The 17503-nt window shown below is 46.8% G+C and overlaps 1 protein-coding gene across 2 annotated transcripts in view; it reads right to left on the minus strand.

Annotated features, from left to right (window-relative positions):
• The window catches only part of Slc16a14 (solute carrier family 16 member 14), a 28299-nt gene extending 20429 nt beyond the window's left edge, over window positions 1–7870 (minus strand). For both annotated transcript variants that reach the window (XM_051154225.1, XM_051154224.1), the window contains exons 1-2: window positions 7463–7870; window positions 1542–1813 (exon numbers count right to left, since the gene is read on the minus strand). In XM_051154225.1, the coding sequence (XP_051010182.1) occupies window positions 1542–1800 (259 nt within the window). In that variant the 5' untranslated portion in view covers window positions 1801–1813; window positions 7463–7870. The remainder of the gene's footprint in view (window positions 1–1541; window positions 1814–7462) is intronic.
• Between the last annotated feature and the right edge of the window lie 9633 nt (window positions 7871–17503).

Consider the following 17503-nt stretch of genomic DNA (forward strand, 5'->3'; position numbering starts at 1 on the left):
CAGCTGCATAGAGAGTCCCAAAACAGTACAAAACAAACAAACAAACAAACAAAACCCAATACAATCTAGTTCTAGTCCTTTCTTTATGACTCTTGTTTAGGAACGACGGTTGTAAGTGGCCCCGTAGGTGCTGGGAATGGAACCCTGCTCATCTGGAAGAGCACGTGTTCTTGACCATTGAGCCATCTCTCCAGCCCTGTCCTCGTTTGAAGAAGACCAAGGAAGAACTGAGGGTGTCAAGAATGCCATAGACATTTATCAACAATCTTTTCACTTACATATCTGTGCCCTTGGCTCTCATGTACTTGGGCTGTTCTGGAACTCACTCTGCAGCTGAGGCTGGAGTGTGGTGGTTTGAGTGGGAAATGTCCCCCTTAGGCTCCCGTATTTGTACACTTTGTCCCTGGTTGGTTGTGCTCTTTGGGAGGTTATGGAATCTTTAGGAGGTAGAGCCTGGCTGGAGGAAGTACGTCCCTGGGGTGGGCTTTGAGGGTTTATAGCCTGTTTGTTCTCTTTGCTTCCCTCCACCCCCCACCCCCACATGAGACAGGGTTTCTCTGTGTAGCCTTGGCTGTCCTTGCTTTGCAGACCAGGCTGGCCTTGAAATCACAGAAATCCACCTGCTTCTGCCTCCTGAGTGCTGGGATTACGGGCGTGTGCCACCACGCCCCAGCTCCCCTTGCTTCTCAAATGTGTAGAGATGTGATCTCCCAGCTTCCTATGCCTGCTCCCATACTCGCTGTGTCCTGCCACTCTTCCCTGGCAGGAAGGACTCCTGATGGGGGTGGGGCTTATTATAGCAACAGAAAAGTAGCCAATCCTGGTTAATCTTTTATCTTGACGGGCAGGAGAGGCAGTACAGCAGTGGACTGCCTGCTTAGCACGTGTGAGGCCCCTGGATCTGATTCCCAACAGTGCCAAAACACATTCACAAATGCTAAGTAAACTGGGTGAGATGGCTCATGCCTGTAATCCCAGCGTGTGGAAAAGTACACAAGGATATTTGAAATTCAGGTCATCCTTGCCTGTGTACTGAGTTTAAGGCCTGCCTGGGCTGCACGAAACCCTGCCTCAGAACAACAGACGTGTTACAGTCTCTAAGGAACCACTGAGCTAAAGCCAAGCCCAACAAAAGTGTTAGAAGAGCAGAAGTGATGGATCATCATTTACAGGGTCAGGGGTGGAGATGGTGAGATGGCTCAGCAGGTGAAGGCTGTCAAGGACAAGTGAGCTTCACCCCCAGGACTGAGATGGTTGGAAAGAGAGAATCAGCTTCTGCAAGCTGTCCTCTGACCTACACAAGTGCCACAGAACAAGTGTACACCAACACACACTCACTCAACACACAAATGGCTAAATGGTACATTTTGTTTTTAAAAGTTGGTGATATCAAAAGAAAAAGAAAAGAAAAGAATAAAGAAAAAAAGTTGGTGATGTCACTGACGACATCTGGCATGTTTCAGGAACGTGACACATTACCTATAGCAGGGACTTGTCATTCTATGGATACACAGTCAGAGAACAGGTGTCAGAGAACATACCCACGATCAAGGTGATTCCCATGCTCAGGGAGCTGACCCAGGCAGTCAGGCCGCGGCTCTGGTGGAACTCTTCAAGCCACTCCACGTTGAGGACTCCTAGGGCCATCTGTGAGCCCATGATGAGGATGTGCACAAAAAAGGATGAAAGGACCATCATCCAGGCCCACCCGCCATCAATGTCCGGGTGAGGCTTCAGGGTCTTCTTAGCCTTGGGGTCATCTTCAAGGTCATACCCGATATCTTCATGACTTGCATACATTTTCTACAGTTTTCTGAAACACATGCAGTAAATAATTTCATCACACCTGGAAACAAAAACCACCTTCGAGCCGGACATGGGGGTGCACGCCTTTAATCCCAGCACTTGGGAGGCAGAGGCAGGCAGATCTCTGTGAGTTCGAGGCCAACCTGGTCTACAGAGTGAGTCCAGGACAGCCAAGGCTACACAGAGAGACCTTGTCTTGAAAACAAAACAAAACAAAACAAAACAAAAAAAACCCCACACCTTTGAATAACTTCGAACAATCTTCGGACAGCTCTACCTTCCACTGTGACCAAAGTGGCTTCAGGGTCCAGTGATGCTCAAATTAGTGCAGATTGGTGGATCTGGGGTCTTTACAGATCACTTTAAAAATCTGTCTTTATAACCACCCCGCAGGTATTATAGAGTTAAAGAAGGGAGGGGAGAGGGTAGGAGGAGATGTGAAGAAAAGGAGGAAGCGACAGATGGAGAAAGAGCGAGAACATGCGTCCTGAATAGGATGTGTGAAGACAGACTAGTCTCCATAAAAAAGATCTGTCCTCTGAGCCTGGGGAAGGAGAGAAGTGATGGGGACAGCAGACTGAGCCCTGTAGTTTGATGTCTCTGGTGAACTAGGCCGCTAGGTCACTGCCTGAGAATGGAGAGTGTGGAGATTGTAAAGGGGACTAAATGTTCAGGACACCAGAAGCCGCTGCTACTGATGAGTGGAAATGTCTGTTGGGTAGTTCCTTAGGTCAAGGGGGCACCATGGCAGGCTAGAGGCCAGGATGTATTAGGGTGCCTGGCACCCCAGAATCTGTATAGGTGGAGCATGGAATGGACAGGTTCAAAATGGACCCAGAGAACCTTAAAACAACACCAAATGGCCACAAATGGATTTCTTTCATTGTCACCGAGTGTCCTGTTTGGCTGTTGTGGGTGAATGGGTGTGTGGGATGTGTTCAGCGCACATATGTGAGTATGTGGGCGTTTGAGCATGCGGAGTTCATGGCAGGCAGGTGGGCGTCTATTGTCTGCCTTATTGCTTATGGCTAGTGAGCCAATGCTGGGGTTCCAGGCCCGTGTTGCCAGGCCTGGCTTTTTATATGGGCTAGGGATTGAACTCAGATCCTTGGCTTGTATGACAAAGACTTTACTGAGTAAACAATTTCTTCAGCTCCTATCTTTATTGTACGGCAGTTGGTTCAGAGAATTCCGAGCTTGACCTCACATACAAGTTGCCCTAACTCCCATGTTACTTGGAGAGTAAGCTCTTTTTTGGGGGGTGGGGTGGGGGGCATGTTCGAGACAGAGTTTCTCTGTGTAGCCTTGGCTGTCCTGGAACTCACTCTGTAGACCAAGCTGAACGCACAGAGATCCTCCTGCCTCTGCTGCACAATTGCTGGGATTGAAGGTGTGTGTCACCACCTCCCAGTAAGTGCTGCGGCTATAGCTCGAGAGCTCCTGAGGTGAACAGGACCAGTGTGTTTGTTGTTGAGGCAAAGAACCAGAGTGACTGCACATCATCTGTCACCCTTCACGCCTGTGGGGAGATTTGATTTCTATTTAAACATTTAAAATAGTGCAAAGGAACACTAGGCCTTTAATCCCAGCACTCCGGAGGCAGAGGCAGGTGGATCTCTGTGAGTTCAAGGCCAGCCAGGTCTACAAAGAGAGTTCCAGGACAGTCAGGGCTATTACACAGATAAATCCTGTCTGGAAAAACAACAAAACAAAGCATAGCATTGGCTGTTCTTCCAGAGGCCCTAGGTTTAGTTCCCAGGATCTACATCATGAGGCTTACAACTGCCTGCAACTTCAGCTCCAGGGAGCCCAGTGCCTTCCTCTGGCCTCTGCAGGTACTGCATGTACACTTGTACACTGTGCATGCAGACATTTGGACCCACACACATACACACTCGATGAATGTTTTTAATTTAAAAAAAAATGAAAACATAACCAGTAAGAAAAAAGGTACACAGCAATCAAGGAAGACACCAGACACTGATTTTTGAGCTCCATGACCAAACACACACACACCTACACACACAGACATAAAATTAAATGATAATTTTCCAATCCACAGAGAAGTGCTTGGAATATTAAGTACTTTTCTTTTTTTAAAGATTTATTTATTGCCACATGTGGTGGTGCATGCCTTTAATCCCAGCACTTAGGAGGCTGAGGCTGGCAGAGCTCTGTGAGTTCGAGGCCAGCCTGGTCTACAAAGTGAGTCCAGGACAGCCAAGGCTACATGAGAAACTCTGTCTTGAAAAACAAAATAAATAAATAAATAAATTTCATTTTATGTATATTAGTGTTCTATCTGCATGTATACCTGCATGCCAGAAAAGGGCATCAGATCACACTATAGATGGTTGTGAGCCACCATATGGTTGCTGGGAATTGAACTCCAGACCTCTGGAAGAGCAGACAGTGCTCTTAACCACTGAGCCAACTCTGCAGCCCTTAAGTACTTTTCTTAATGTTAAGAACTTTATATTCTGTGAGTTTGAGGCCAGCCTTGTCTACAGAACAAGTTCCAGGACAGCCAGAGCTGTTACACAGAGAAACCCTGTCTCAAAAAACAGAACAAAACAAAAAAACCCCAAAACCTTATATTCTTACTGAATTATTTATTTTATGGGTTAAAAGATACAGTTGCCATCGAACTGCTCTGGGCATTTCTAGTTTACTTGCTCATGAATAAATGTCGGTGATTAGCAGGTAACAGATAATTTTATGCCAGAGGCCCAAGGGTGGCAGCAGAAGACAGCACAGCAGGAAAAGGGTCCAGAACGCAGGTTGGGTAAACAGCTTACTGAGACCCTCAGGGGTCCTGTCTGATCTCCCTGAATGCATGCCTGTAATTTCAGAAAATGGTAGCTGAGACAGGAGGATTTCTGGGAATTTGAGACTGGGGTACACAGTGAGTATTGGTTCAGGCAGGGCTATGCAGCAGAACACTGTCTTAAAACAAACAAAAACAGGGGAAACAAAACAACATTATGGTGCACGGCCATAATGCTACCATGCGAGAGGTGGAAGCAGAAGGATCAGGAGTTCAAGGCTAGCCTCAGCTGTGTAGCAAGTTTAAGGACAGAATAGACCTCAAGAGAAAACACACACACACAGAGAAAACAACAAAACGCCAAAAAAGAAAATCAAGTATTTGCATTTTATCTCTCTCTCTCTCTCTCTCTCTCTCTCTCTCTCTCTCTCTCTCTCTCTCTCTCTCTCTCTCTCTCTCTCTCTCTCTCTCTCTCTCTCCTTGTTTTTGTTTTTGAGACAGGGTGTCTCAGTGTAGCCCTGGCTTTCCTGGACTTGCTCTGTAGACCAGGCTGGCCTTGAACTCAAGGAGATCCACCTGCCTTTGCCTCTGTCTCTGCCTCCTGAGTGGGACACCACGCCCAGCTACATATATTTTTATAAAAGCAGCCATTCCTTGACTGCACAATTCATTGTCCAACTAGGTCACTAAAGCATATGTCTACAGGAAAGCACACGTTTACTCTGATATAATTTGACTGTTTCTTCCAAAGCTCATATTGAAACCTGCTTGCCACTGTAGCCATAGTAACAGATGGACCCTCTAGAAGGTATATGTCAAAAGGGTCCCAACTTCAGGAATAGACTGAGGCCACTGTCCCCAGAGTGGGTTAGTTGTCTTGGGAATGGGTTCCTGATAAAAATGGGATGGGTGTGACTTAATGTTTATCTTGATGCCCCTTTCTGGTCTCCCCAACACTGCATGTGCACAATGCATATACATACATACAGACACACACACACATGTATATAAAGGAGGCTGGAGAGATGGCTCAGCAGTTTCAAGCACTTGTTCCTTCTGCAGAGGACTGGTGTTTACTTACCAACACCCACACAGGGTGGCTCACAACTGTCCATAGTTCCACAAGACCTGATGACATCTTCTGGCCTCAGAGGAACATGATGCACACAGACAAGCAGGCACATACACGTTTAAAAAACATGAAAGATTTTTTAAAAATTAAGAGTAAATAACAAAACAAAAGTCACAAATGAGGAAAGAGGGTGGCACTGAAGTGACAAATGTTGAAATGTAGGCTAAAAAAACATAGTAATGGAGAAATGAAAATGTCAGTTTTTTTCTGGAGTATATTATAGATTAAAGTATAATTAACATTTTTTAAAGGAGGAACTCCCCAATTAGGATGAAGTGTTTAATTTTAAAGATTTATTTATTTATTTATTTATTTATTTTGTATACAGTGTTCTGTCTGCACACCAGAAGAGGATACCAGGTGTCATTATAGATGGCTGTCAGCCACCATATGATTGCTGGGAATTGAACTCAGGACCTTTGCAAGAGCAGCCAGTGCTCTTAACCTCTGAACCATCTCTCCAGTCCCAACATATTTTTTTACAGTTTGGTCATGGGAGGAATTTTTACAAGCAAGTTATTTTACTTTTAATTGGGCTGTGACTGTGTCTCATTCGATGAACCAGTTATAATGAGAAGCAAAGGTGGGTGCTTTACAAGTTAAAACTAAAACTGCAATCTCGTCGCAAAGTGGTCAAAGCTATTCACTGGCAGGTGAGTTCTTCAACCCTAGTCTAAAAGAGTTAAACATAAGGAATTTCAGGCCGGTAGAGGGCGCGATAGAGACCAAGAGGCTGCAGTGCTGAAGAGGAGGGTCCCAAGTGTAAGGCAATGAACTCCCGCTGGCTTCATAAGGAGGGGGTACAAGGGCGGGGTGGGGTGGGGGGAGTACAGTTAAGAGTCATGCCTCCAGTGGGTCAGGACTGGGCTGGACCGCTTCTGCCAGGATGGCCCTGGACAGTTGGTATTAAGGTCCTAAATGACCCCATTTTACAGATATGACAACTGAGACATCTGTTTGTATGTGTGTTTGACAAGGTCTCACATAGCCTATGCTTGTCTCAGGCTTGGAGGATGACCTTGTATTACAGTGCTGGATTTAGGCGGTGCTGGGGGAATTGAACCTAGGGCCTTACGAAAGCTATACAGGCACCCTACCAACTAGGGTACATCCCCAGCTCTGAAAGCCAGCGTGTTGTTTAATAGGTGGCCCCGTGAAATTCAAATATGAACAAACATATGGTCAGTCTCAACCTCTTCTCCGCACTCCCTCCACCCTTCTCCCATCCCCTCTTTCCCTCTCTCCTTTGATAAGGCTAAAGAGAATCTTTCTAATCCCTAATAAAACACCCCCAGGAATCCTCGCTAATGAGCCTGAGCCTGAACCAACTTTTCCGCAGGAAGAAAGGCTTAATTGGTAAGCAGAGTTGAGCTCACAAAACCTTGTCAGACCGTGGCAGCCTTTTAATGGCTGTGCTGGGTCCTCACTGTCCCCTTTCCTCTCTGGAGATGCTCAGCATCCGCTGTCCTGGTCCAGCCGCTCGTGATGCTGCACCCTCCGAGACTCCATCTCCACCAGGGGACCCCAACACAGAGACAACCGCACCTTGGAAGGTCGCTAGTTTAGTCCCATCACTGTCCACTTCAAGTCATGAGCACCGGAGCTCGAGGTCGAGAACCCGGGCGACGCGCGCTCTGGTGCCCGGGGCGGGGGGGGGGGGGGGCGCCATCCTGGACCGCGCGCATCCTCGTCCACAGCTTGGGGTGGGGCGGACAAGGGAGCATCGTCGCCCTGCCCAAGCCCCTCTATTCTCCTACCTTGTCAGGGGCTCTCGTGCCCGGAGGAGTCGCGTCTACCAGTATTGACCGGTACCCACCAGTATCCGCCGGCTCGGAGATGCTCCAAACGGGTTGTAGCTAGCTCCCCGGCGCAGGTCAGCACAGCCTCAGGGTGCTCACCGCACGCAGCCCAAGGGGCTACGATCTCACTCGGTTCCCGGTGTGGACCTGTGAACTTGCAAGTCCTTTCTGAGAACCCGAGGACGCTGGGCGTGGAGACTGGTGGCAATGTCGACCAGCATCCTGCAGATACAGCGTTTGGGACTCCGTTCTTCGCCCGGCTCCCTGCGCTCTGTACGGGGCTCCCAGACCTGCCCTCCACTCGCTGTCTGGCCTGGTGAACCTTCTGGAGCCTGAGGCTCGATGCTTCTGTCCCGGAGCCTTAAAACAAGGATGCGTTTGGAAGGATCCGAGCCTACCCGGAGGTTCCTTCCAGTTCGGGCAATTTCAGATCTCCACGTTGGTTCATTCCTATACCGGCTAATTCTGGTTTGGCAGGGAGGGAAAAAAAAAATCTGCGGGCTCCTCACAGGCACACTCTTGTGGCCGGTTGAAGTTTATCGCCTTGGCTGAGATTCTTCAATGCTGTGCACATTTGCAACCTTAGGAAATGGCCAGAAATCTCAGAGGTGTGGGGGAATCTTTCTCCCCCTCCCCCCCCCCCCGCCCCCGTTACGCTGGAAGTAACGAATCAGACCCTCATACAAGTCTTGGCCAAAAAGAGGACAATTTGTAGAGCGAGGAGGAAGAATTTCAACACTCATGGCCACTGTAGACTGAAAAATCCCTCATCTTTGTCCCAGTCTGGGTACCACCTCTCCCGATCTTTCTGGAGTGCCCTTTATTTACGCTCATAGGCAGGCAACACAATGCTTTGCGCCCTCGGAGAGTTTTTAGTATTTTGTTCAATACACGAAGCAAATGCTCTTTTACCTAACCTGATCGGTTCTGTACTTTCCTGTCATTGTTACTATAAACTACCACAAACACAGTGGTTGAAAGCGACACAGATTCACTGTTTTACAGTTCTGACAGCCAGAACCTGAAATGGGCCTTACTGGATAAAATTCAGAGCAGTGGCACACTGAAATCTGCGTTCCTCCTGGCACCTCTAGCTGAGCCACCAGCTTATGCAGGCTGCCCACACCACGCCTTGGCTGGCAGCCACTTCCTGGTCTTCAGAGCCATCTACATTGCATCATTCTGTCTGTCTTGGGTACTCAGGTCACCCTCTTTCTCCATTGTTTACCCCTCTCTCTTCCTTTTTATTTTAAATTCTCCTAAACGAGTATTAACTTATTTTGTGTGTGTGCGCACCTGCATGCCACAGTTTGCGTGTTACTCATAGGACAACCTTTGGGAGGCAGTTTTCCTTCCGCCTGTGGGGTCGGGTGAGTGGTCAGGCTTGGCAGCAAACACCCTTTACTGCAGAGCGTACTCTCCAGCCCCTTCTCTCCCACTTGTGTGGACCCTGGAGTTCTCTTGGTTCTGCCTGGATAATTCACACGTCTATTTTAAGGCCAGCTGACTAGCAATGCACTTCCATCTGCTACCTTGATTCTCCTCCTGCCATTTAAGGTCACATAGTCACAGGTTCTTGATTATGATAGCGATTTCTTTGCGGGGGTGGGAGGCGGGTGGTGAATCAATTATGCTGCCCGCCATGGATTTCTGTTCCTCCCCACTTTCTTTCCATAAAATACTCATGTGTATTTTATATTGTCTTTGCCTTTATTGGTTCTTGTTTTCTTTTGTTTTGCTTTGCTTTTTGAGGGACAGCAGCTCGAGTGCCTCAGGTTGGCCTGGAAGTAGCCGTGGAGCTGAGGATGGCTTTGAACTTCAGATCCTCCCATGTGCTGGGATTATTGGCAGATGCCACCTCACCACGGCCAGTTATGCAATGCATAAATGAAAGCCAGGACTTGATGCATTGCTAGAAAAGGGCTCCCCGGTTGAGTTGCGCCCCCGACCTTCCTATATTCATTTTAATAAGCCAATAGGATGGGGAAGAATGGCTAAGTGAGGACGTTTGCAGGAATACTTCTCTGATGATGTCAGCCGAACAAATGGATGATGAGTACCCGCTTGGACTGTACTTCTCAGATGCTCTGCGTTCCAAACAGCCAGTCAAGGATGGGAAGCTACATGTGGTGGCTCACACCTATAATCCTAGCTCTTGGGGAGTTCAAGGCCAGTCTGGGCTACAAGAGAACTTTTTTTTTTTTTAAAGAAAGAAATAGAGTTCCAAGCAAGTATATCAAGTACAGATGATCCATCTGTTTTTACAAGAGGTGTTAATGGATTGAATTGAGTGTGCGATGTCCCCCACAGGCTCTTGACTCTGAACACTTGGTCCCCAGCCATAGGTGTTGTTCAGGCAGGTTATGGAACCTTTGGGACACATGTTGTGGCTAGCAGAAGTGAGTGGCTGTGGGCGGACTTTGAGGATTCTCTCTGCTTCTGGGGCTGGGCTGCCTCTCTATTTTTCAATCCATAAGAAGCAAATGGAGACTGACACGTGCGGCTACCATCACACAGCCACTCCACTGCAGTAAAGGCTTTACCTGTGAAACCTTGAGCCTAAGCAAGCGCGTCTTCCTTCTTTAAGCTGCTTTAGTCGATGTTTTGTCACAGTGAAAAGAAAACTAATACAAGAGGTCTGTAAGGCCAAATCCCCTCCTAATCCGGTCAGTGCTGGTGCACACCTGTAATCTCAGCATTTGGGAGGCAGAGGCAGGTGGATCTGTGAGTTCAAGGCCAGCTTGGTCTACACATCGAGTCCAGGGCAACCAAGGCTACACAGAGAAACCCTGTTTCAAAAGCAAGCAAACAAACAAACAAAATCTCCTCCTGACCTCCTAGCCCTAGAATCTTGAAGATTTATTTATTTATTTATCTATTTATCTATTTATTTTTGGTTTTTCAAGACAGGGTTTCTCTGTGTAGCCTTGGCTGTCCTGGACTCTCTTTGTAGACCAGGCTGGCCTTGAACTCACAGAGATCCACCTGCCTCTGCCTCCTGAGGGCTGGGATTAAAGCCTGGTCTACAAAGTGAGTCCAGGACAGCTACACATAGAGAAATCCTGTGTCAAAAAAACAAAAACAAAAACAAACAGATAAACAAAAAGGAAAATTGAATGAATGCATACATCTCTTTGGGTACCAGCAGCTTCTAAACCCAGGATGTTTATATAAGTCTGGTTTATCAGGTTGGGCCCCTGTAAAAGAAGGCCACATGGTTTCAATGTATTGTGCAGGAGGAGTGCCAGTATTGGGAAACTCGTAGCACCATGTGGTCAGCCATGATGTAACCAAGGCACTGTCCTATCCCGGGTGAGGCAGTAGAGCATGTATGGCAGAAGCCAGGAGTACATGGTACTTAGCTGTCTAGGTCACAACTGGACCCATGAGCAGGAAAACAAGCTCTCCCCTTGTGAATTTATGTGGCTTGCCCATCAGCCCCAAAGTGGAGATAGTGAAAGGAAGGAGTTGAAAGTTCATGATAGGGACAAAGTCCCAAAGAAGTTGCCCCACTATTTTTGCTGAGCTTGTCTCCTCTGCTTTGGGATGATAGAAGCTGATGGATCTGCAAAAACAGCCTGGAGTGGGAGCTGGTCAGATGACTGACAGAGCCTGGGGACATGTGGTTAGACACGCTGCCGTGGAGCCAGGCCAAAGCCAGAGTTGATTTGAACTTCAGAGTCGGGTCTGGCCATGGAAGTGAAGTATGGGATTGTGGGAGCCGTAGAGATGAAGTCCAGGTGGGTTAGCCGGCAGATGGATGGACAGCATTGTGAACAGACTCTCCCAGTACTTGGGACTGAGCTGAGCTGAGCTAAGGCCCTTAGGACAGTTGGGAGTTCTTTACCTTTGACTCTGTGGTCAGACAAAGGCTGGAGGGGCCATGGCAGGGTTAAGTGTCTTCCTCTTTATGGGGTCTGGATGAGGGAGTTACATCCATTCTTCAGGCTGGTGTTTCTGGTAAGCTTAGGCCTGCTTTGCCCGATATGATTTTACTACGCCCATGTGCTCCTAATGAGCTCAATTTACTTTGATGAGTTTACAAGGCAGCCTTCTTTCAACTTAGGAATAGGTTACCTATTAGTCTGCAGCTGGTGAGTGGTAACAGACAGATAATGCTGCCGCCAAGGTGTAGAGTCAGCTTGTCTCTATATTTATACTTAAAATGGAGCCCAAAGCTGCTTGTAACAGGGAGCCACTCAAGGTAAGGCACAACCTGGAAAGCCCCTGTTTTATACAATATGGAGTGAATTAGGGCCGGTGTTCTGGTTAGGTTTTTGTTTTTTTAAATCAGCATGATACAAGCTAGAGTCATCTGAGAAGAAGGAACCCTGAGGAAACACCTCCATCAGATCTGCCTGTGGGCAACAGTGAGGCATTTTCTTGATTAATGGTTGATATTGGCGGGCTCAGTTCCCTGTGAGTGTCAAGGCACTCTGACCTCAGTCTACCTCTCAGCAGGAGAATTCTCATTAAGTCCAGAATGACCTGCCCCTTTGTCTGTACCTTCTCATGCGTCAGGCACAGCCTAGCTTGTGCTCCAGCTGTTGCCATCTGTAAGGGGACCAGGGTTTATCCACCATTGCAGAGCAATAAAGCATCTATGATCCTGGCTCTAGTTTGCTAGGATTCGCAATGTGGCCCTGCCATTCATTAGCGGGGTGATCTTGGGCATTTTATCTAACATTTCTAGTTTCAGGTATTTTTTTAAAAATAAATTAGAATGAAAACAGCAATTGTCTCATTGCCTGTTGAGAGGAATAAGTAAAATATGTAAAGAGGGCGGAGCAGTGCCTGGCTCAGAGTAGCTACACATCTACACGGGCATTACCATCAGCATCAGCATCTATAGTGGCATCACCATCAGCATCACCAAAAGTATCTTAACCTCCATCCTTTGCTCTCCTTCATTCAACTCTCAGTGTGCCACTTAGAGCCAGACACTGCTCTAAATGGTGGGATTGCAGTAATGAAACAGGTCAGGCCTGTGCCCTTGTGATGTCTATGCTGAGGGAGAAGGAAATGGAGACAAGCCAGCAAACATAATGACTGACAGCAATAAATAGAGAAGACAAAGAGTGATAGACAGATCATGTGATAGAGAGGGACTCAGAGCCTCTCAGGGGTACCTTTAAGCTTTTGCTTTTTTTTTTTTTTTTTTTTTTCTGTTCTTAAAGATATTTTTCAAAAACTGAAAAAACTTGTGTGTGTGTGTGTGTGTGTGTGTGTGTGTGTGTGTGTGTGTGTACTTGTACCACACACTCATGCCATAGGGCAGGTGTGGAGGTCAGAAGACAATTTGCAGGAATCATTTCTCTCTTTCCACCATTCGGGCCTCAGGGATTGAACTCAGGTCTTCAGGCTTGGCTGCAAATGTTTTCACTAGGGCATTTTGTGAGACCTTTAGGGAGGACCGGACTAACCACTTTCCTTGTCTGTGTAGCACGTCTAGAAGCATCTTCTCTAGGAGCCCCCCCCCCCATCCCCCCACTCCCCCCAAACCCCCCACCTTCCCCCCCCCACCCCCCGATAGCGGGTTCTTTGTGAGCCATGATGATTTTTGTTGATTGTCTACTTGACAGGAGATTCAAACCACCTAGAAGACAAACCTCTGGGCAGGCAGGCCTGTAAGGAAGTTTCTAGATTAGCTTAATTAGCAAGAGCCACCCTACATGTGGGCTGCACCATTTCATGGCCAAGGGTCCCAGACCGAATAGAAGCGAGAAAATGAGGTGAATAGTAGCATTCTTTGTTTGTCTGCCTCCTCACTGCTGATGTCACAATGTGATCAGCTGCCTCCTGCTCCTGATGTGTCCCTGCCTCGATGGACTACAATACCCTAAACTCTGGGCCAGAATGACCCTCGCCTTCCTTAAGTTACTCCAGTCAGGTAGTTTGTCACAGCAGCAATGAGTGATGCAAGACTTACCTTTTGGGACATTCCCCATAGTTCGTACTAATAGATGCTATGGGGAGGGTCCTTTATTCAGCCAAAGAAGCTAAACCATATCAGCTTCTCAATTCCTTGGTGAAGAACAGGAAGCTGATGACGTATGTGGGGGTCAAGGGTTTTCATATCGGATGGACAAATCAGCTAGAGGTGCTTCAGGGTCCATCAGGGGCATCTCCACCAGGAAGCTGCGGTGACTGAACAAACTGTCGGGTGTGAAGGGAGTCAAAGCCAGGAAAGAGTGAGCAAGGAGGGAGGGAGCAGCCAGGCAGACTTCGTCACCTTCTGTCTCACATGAGTCTGGTCATGCTGTGATCCTGCGGAGATATAGGGTTGATAGATCTGTGAATTCCAGTAAACTTTAAAAAAAAAAAAAAAAAAAAGGCGGCGTGCCACCCGTTTGTGGGAAATAAGCTATAATTAGGATAGGGTGTGCATTCACTTCCGCATTGTCTGTGGTCATTTTTGTGTTAAATGACAGAGCTGAATAATTTTGACAGAGATCGACCACGTGTCTCAAATGCTGGCTTTTTCTTTCTTTCTCCCCCCCCCCCCCCCCCCCCTTTTTCAATTGGCAGTAAAGAGGAACACGGAGATGATCACTTTTCTTTCTAAGTAGCCTGCTTCAGACAGAAAGCTGACTAATACAGTACTACTGGTGGGGAGTCCCTTCCCTTCGCCTGGGGGGAAGGGACTGTCAATGAGGTACAGTTAGATCAAGGTGGCCTGAGGCTTTGTCCTTGGGGGATTATCCTGATAGTACTAACTGAGGAAGGAAGACCTGCCTACGCTGGGTGGCACCATTCCCTAGACAGGGGGTCTTGAGCTGTGTAAAAGCGGAGAAGCCCAGCTAATTGGAGGCAAGCATGCAATAACTCACTGCTTCCTGATCTTGCTGCTTCAGATTCCTGCTGCCTCGACTCCCCCACGGTGATGAACTCTAACAGAAACACAATCTTTTATTCCTTAAAACCCTTTCTTTCTTTCTTTCTTTTTTTTTTTTTTTTAAACCCTTTATTTCTTAAAACTGCTTATGTCAGTCAGAATGTTTTGTCACCACAACAGGAAACAAAACTATGACAAGTATTGTCTGGAAAATAAAGGCTAGGAAAGGCGTCTTAAGAGCTCTAAAGATCAATACATGTATTGATTTTTAAATTTATATTTATTTAATTATTATTATTATTTTTTTTTAAACAAGGTTTCTCTGTGTATCAGCCATGGCTGTTCTGGATTCCCTTTGTAGACCAGGCTGGTCTCAAACTCACAGTGACACCTGCCTCTGCCTCCCTGCATGCTGGGATAAAAGACATGTGCCACCACGCCCTACCATATGTTGATTTTTTTTTAACACATTGAATATATACATGATCTCTATCTCCAATAGCCTTCTGGATGTTTCTACTATTATGTTGGCTCAGCACCTCCATGTCAGCATAATTTATCCCTTTTCAAAGTTTGCTAACACTTACTCTAACTTAATTCTATTTACTTTTGCTACAGGTGACCATCAATTTTTAGTTACTCTCCAACATATCGCTCCCTTCCTATAACCACCAGTTCTTTAGTTCTAGAAGGTTTAATTTACATTTTCATTAATTTAATTATTTTAATTATGTTTTTGTTTTTGGAGTCAGGGTTTCTCTGTGTAGCCTTGGGTGTCCTGGACTCACTTTGTAGACCAGGCTGGCCTCGAAGTCACAGTGATCCACCTGCCTCTGCCTCCCGAGTGCTGGGATTAGAGGCGTGCACCACCAGGCCCGGCCTAAATTATTTTAGTTAATTCTTAAATTTTCTTGGGTTGTCTTCGTTTTCTTGTTTTTCTTGTTGGAAAGATTAAAAAAAAAAAAAAAGTCGAGATTACTCTAGAGAGGTACTTTCTAGTGATATGATGATAAATATATTCACAGACTGGGAAAGAGACTTGGAAAATCAGACGCATGGGTAATGATCTCCTCGTCCGTTTCAAGGCCGATCACTGTTCTGAAAAGTTTTAAGAGTCAGGTTTTTTGTTTGTTTTTCAAGACAGGGTCTCTCTGTGTATCCCATCTCTGGAACCTGCCCCATGTATTGTCCTGCAGTTTTATTTCCTGCCCCCTCAGCCGTGTCGCAATCCATACATAACCTGGGCAGGAGGAGCTCTGAAAGATGCTTTCCACATATACTGTTCTTCAGTTTTCTCTCTTCTCTATTGCGTCCTGCCCTCTGTGCATAATGAAGGTAGAAATGGATCACCTGGCACCTGACCAAAACAGGGCCATTTGGCTTCACTATACGTTAATCCTAAATTGACGTCTTTCGCACACTCATCTCCTCCACTGCATACTGCTGTCAGCCTTGGCTTCCTCGTGTTATGTCAAGGATGGATGATAGCAGAGAGAGCAAGTAATCGTTGTCTGGAAGGCCTCTTGGAAAATCTCCAGAAGGGCTTGAAAGTCCACTTCCCAGTCTCAACAGAAATGGTCTAAACACTAAGAAAGTCACCCAGCCCTGGGCTTCAGGTCCATATAACCCTGACTTGCACAGGCCTTGACACATTTCATTTTGCTTTGCTCTGTGTTTGACAACATCTCTCTATGTATCCCTGGCTGTCCTGGAACTCACTATGTAGACCAGGCTATCCTCAAACCTACAGAGATCCACCTACTTCTGCTTCCTGAGTGCTGGTGCTGGGATTAAAGGCATGTGCTACCTCACCTGGACGAAAGGCCGTTTCATTCCTTTGTTTCCAAGGTTTTTGGAGTAATTGTTGGGGGGCACGGGTCTTTCATGAAAAATATGTAAATCCACAAATCATATTTTTAACCTATACCAGAAGTTTCAGCGTTTGGCGAGTTGTTTAGAACGTGGAGATGAGAGCTGGGGCAGGGCGCGGGTAGGTAGACTGTTTACTGATAAGTATCTTAGTCATCACTTGTATATAATTAAGCTGTGTTGTAATTTGATACGATTCTAACATAAATCAGAAAAGAGAAACTTTGCAAGGCCGTATTTTCTGAAGACATCAGGCAAAGGTACATGTGGGCGTGACTACTCCCAAGCCTGAGTTATGACCCTTCCCATCCCTTCCCTGCTGGGAGCTTGCTGTGTGGCAGAGTACTTGCTTGCTAAGTCAGTAAGTCCAGCTTGTAGGTGATTTTCAGCCAAACATTTTGCACACCTTTCCTTTCTGCCCTGTGCTAGTCCTGGCAGAAGATTGGCAGTCTGTAACACCCAACATCTAGTTTTTCCATCCTGGAGTCAAAGAACAATTTTCCTTCCTTCCTTCCTTCCTTCCTTCCTTCCTCCTTTCTTTCTTTCTTTCTTTTTTTTTTTTTTTTTTTTGAGACAGGGTTTCTCTGTGTAGCCCTGGCTGTCCTGGACTCACTTTGTAGACCAGGCTGGCCTCGAACTCACAGAGATCTGTCTGCTTCAGCCTCCCAGAGTGCTGAAGAGCCATTTTCTTATGCTTTAAACTCACCCAAACATTCGCATAAATATCACCACTGTTTTCTTTTTCTCCCTCTCTCTCTGATTTTCTGAGGTAGGGTTTCTCTGTGTAGATCTGGTTGTCTTGGAACTCGCTCTGTAGACCAGGCTGCTCTGAACAGAGATCTGCTTCCTTCTGCCTCCCGAGTGCTGGGACTAAAGGCCTAGGCCTCTGCCTCTGCCTCCGCCTCCGCCTCCGCCGCGGCCTGGCCGCCGCTGCCACCACTAGGCCATCACAGTATTCTTAAAAGACTTCCTGATGCGCTGGAGAGATGGATCAGGGTTTGTGCTTCCAAAGGATCCAGGTTTATCCAGGTTTCATTCCCAGTGCCCACATGGCAGCTCACAGCTATCTGTAACTCCAGTTCTAGGGGATCCAAGGCCTTCTTCTGGCTTCCCTGGGCACCAGGAGTGCATGTGTGCACAAATACACATCTAGACAAAACACCATAAGCAATATGTGTGTGTGTGTGTATACACACATACATATATATGTATACAATTAAGTATATAAATAAAGATATGTGCCACCACAGGTAGGTTTTAAAAAAGGACTTGAAGGCTCCGCCCCTGAAGATTCT

This window comes from Acomys russatus, chromosome 12, assembly GCF_903995435.1.
Source record: "Acomys russatus chromosome 12, mAcoRus1.1, whole genome shotgun sequence".
In the NCBI taxonomy this organism is placed as follows: Eukaryota; Metazoa; Chordata; class Mammalia; order Rodentia; family Muridae; genus Acomys; species Acomys russatus.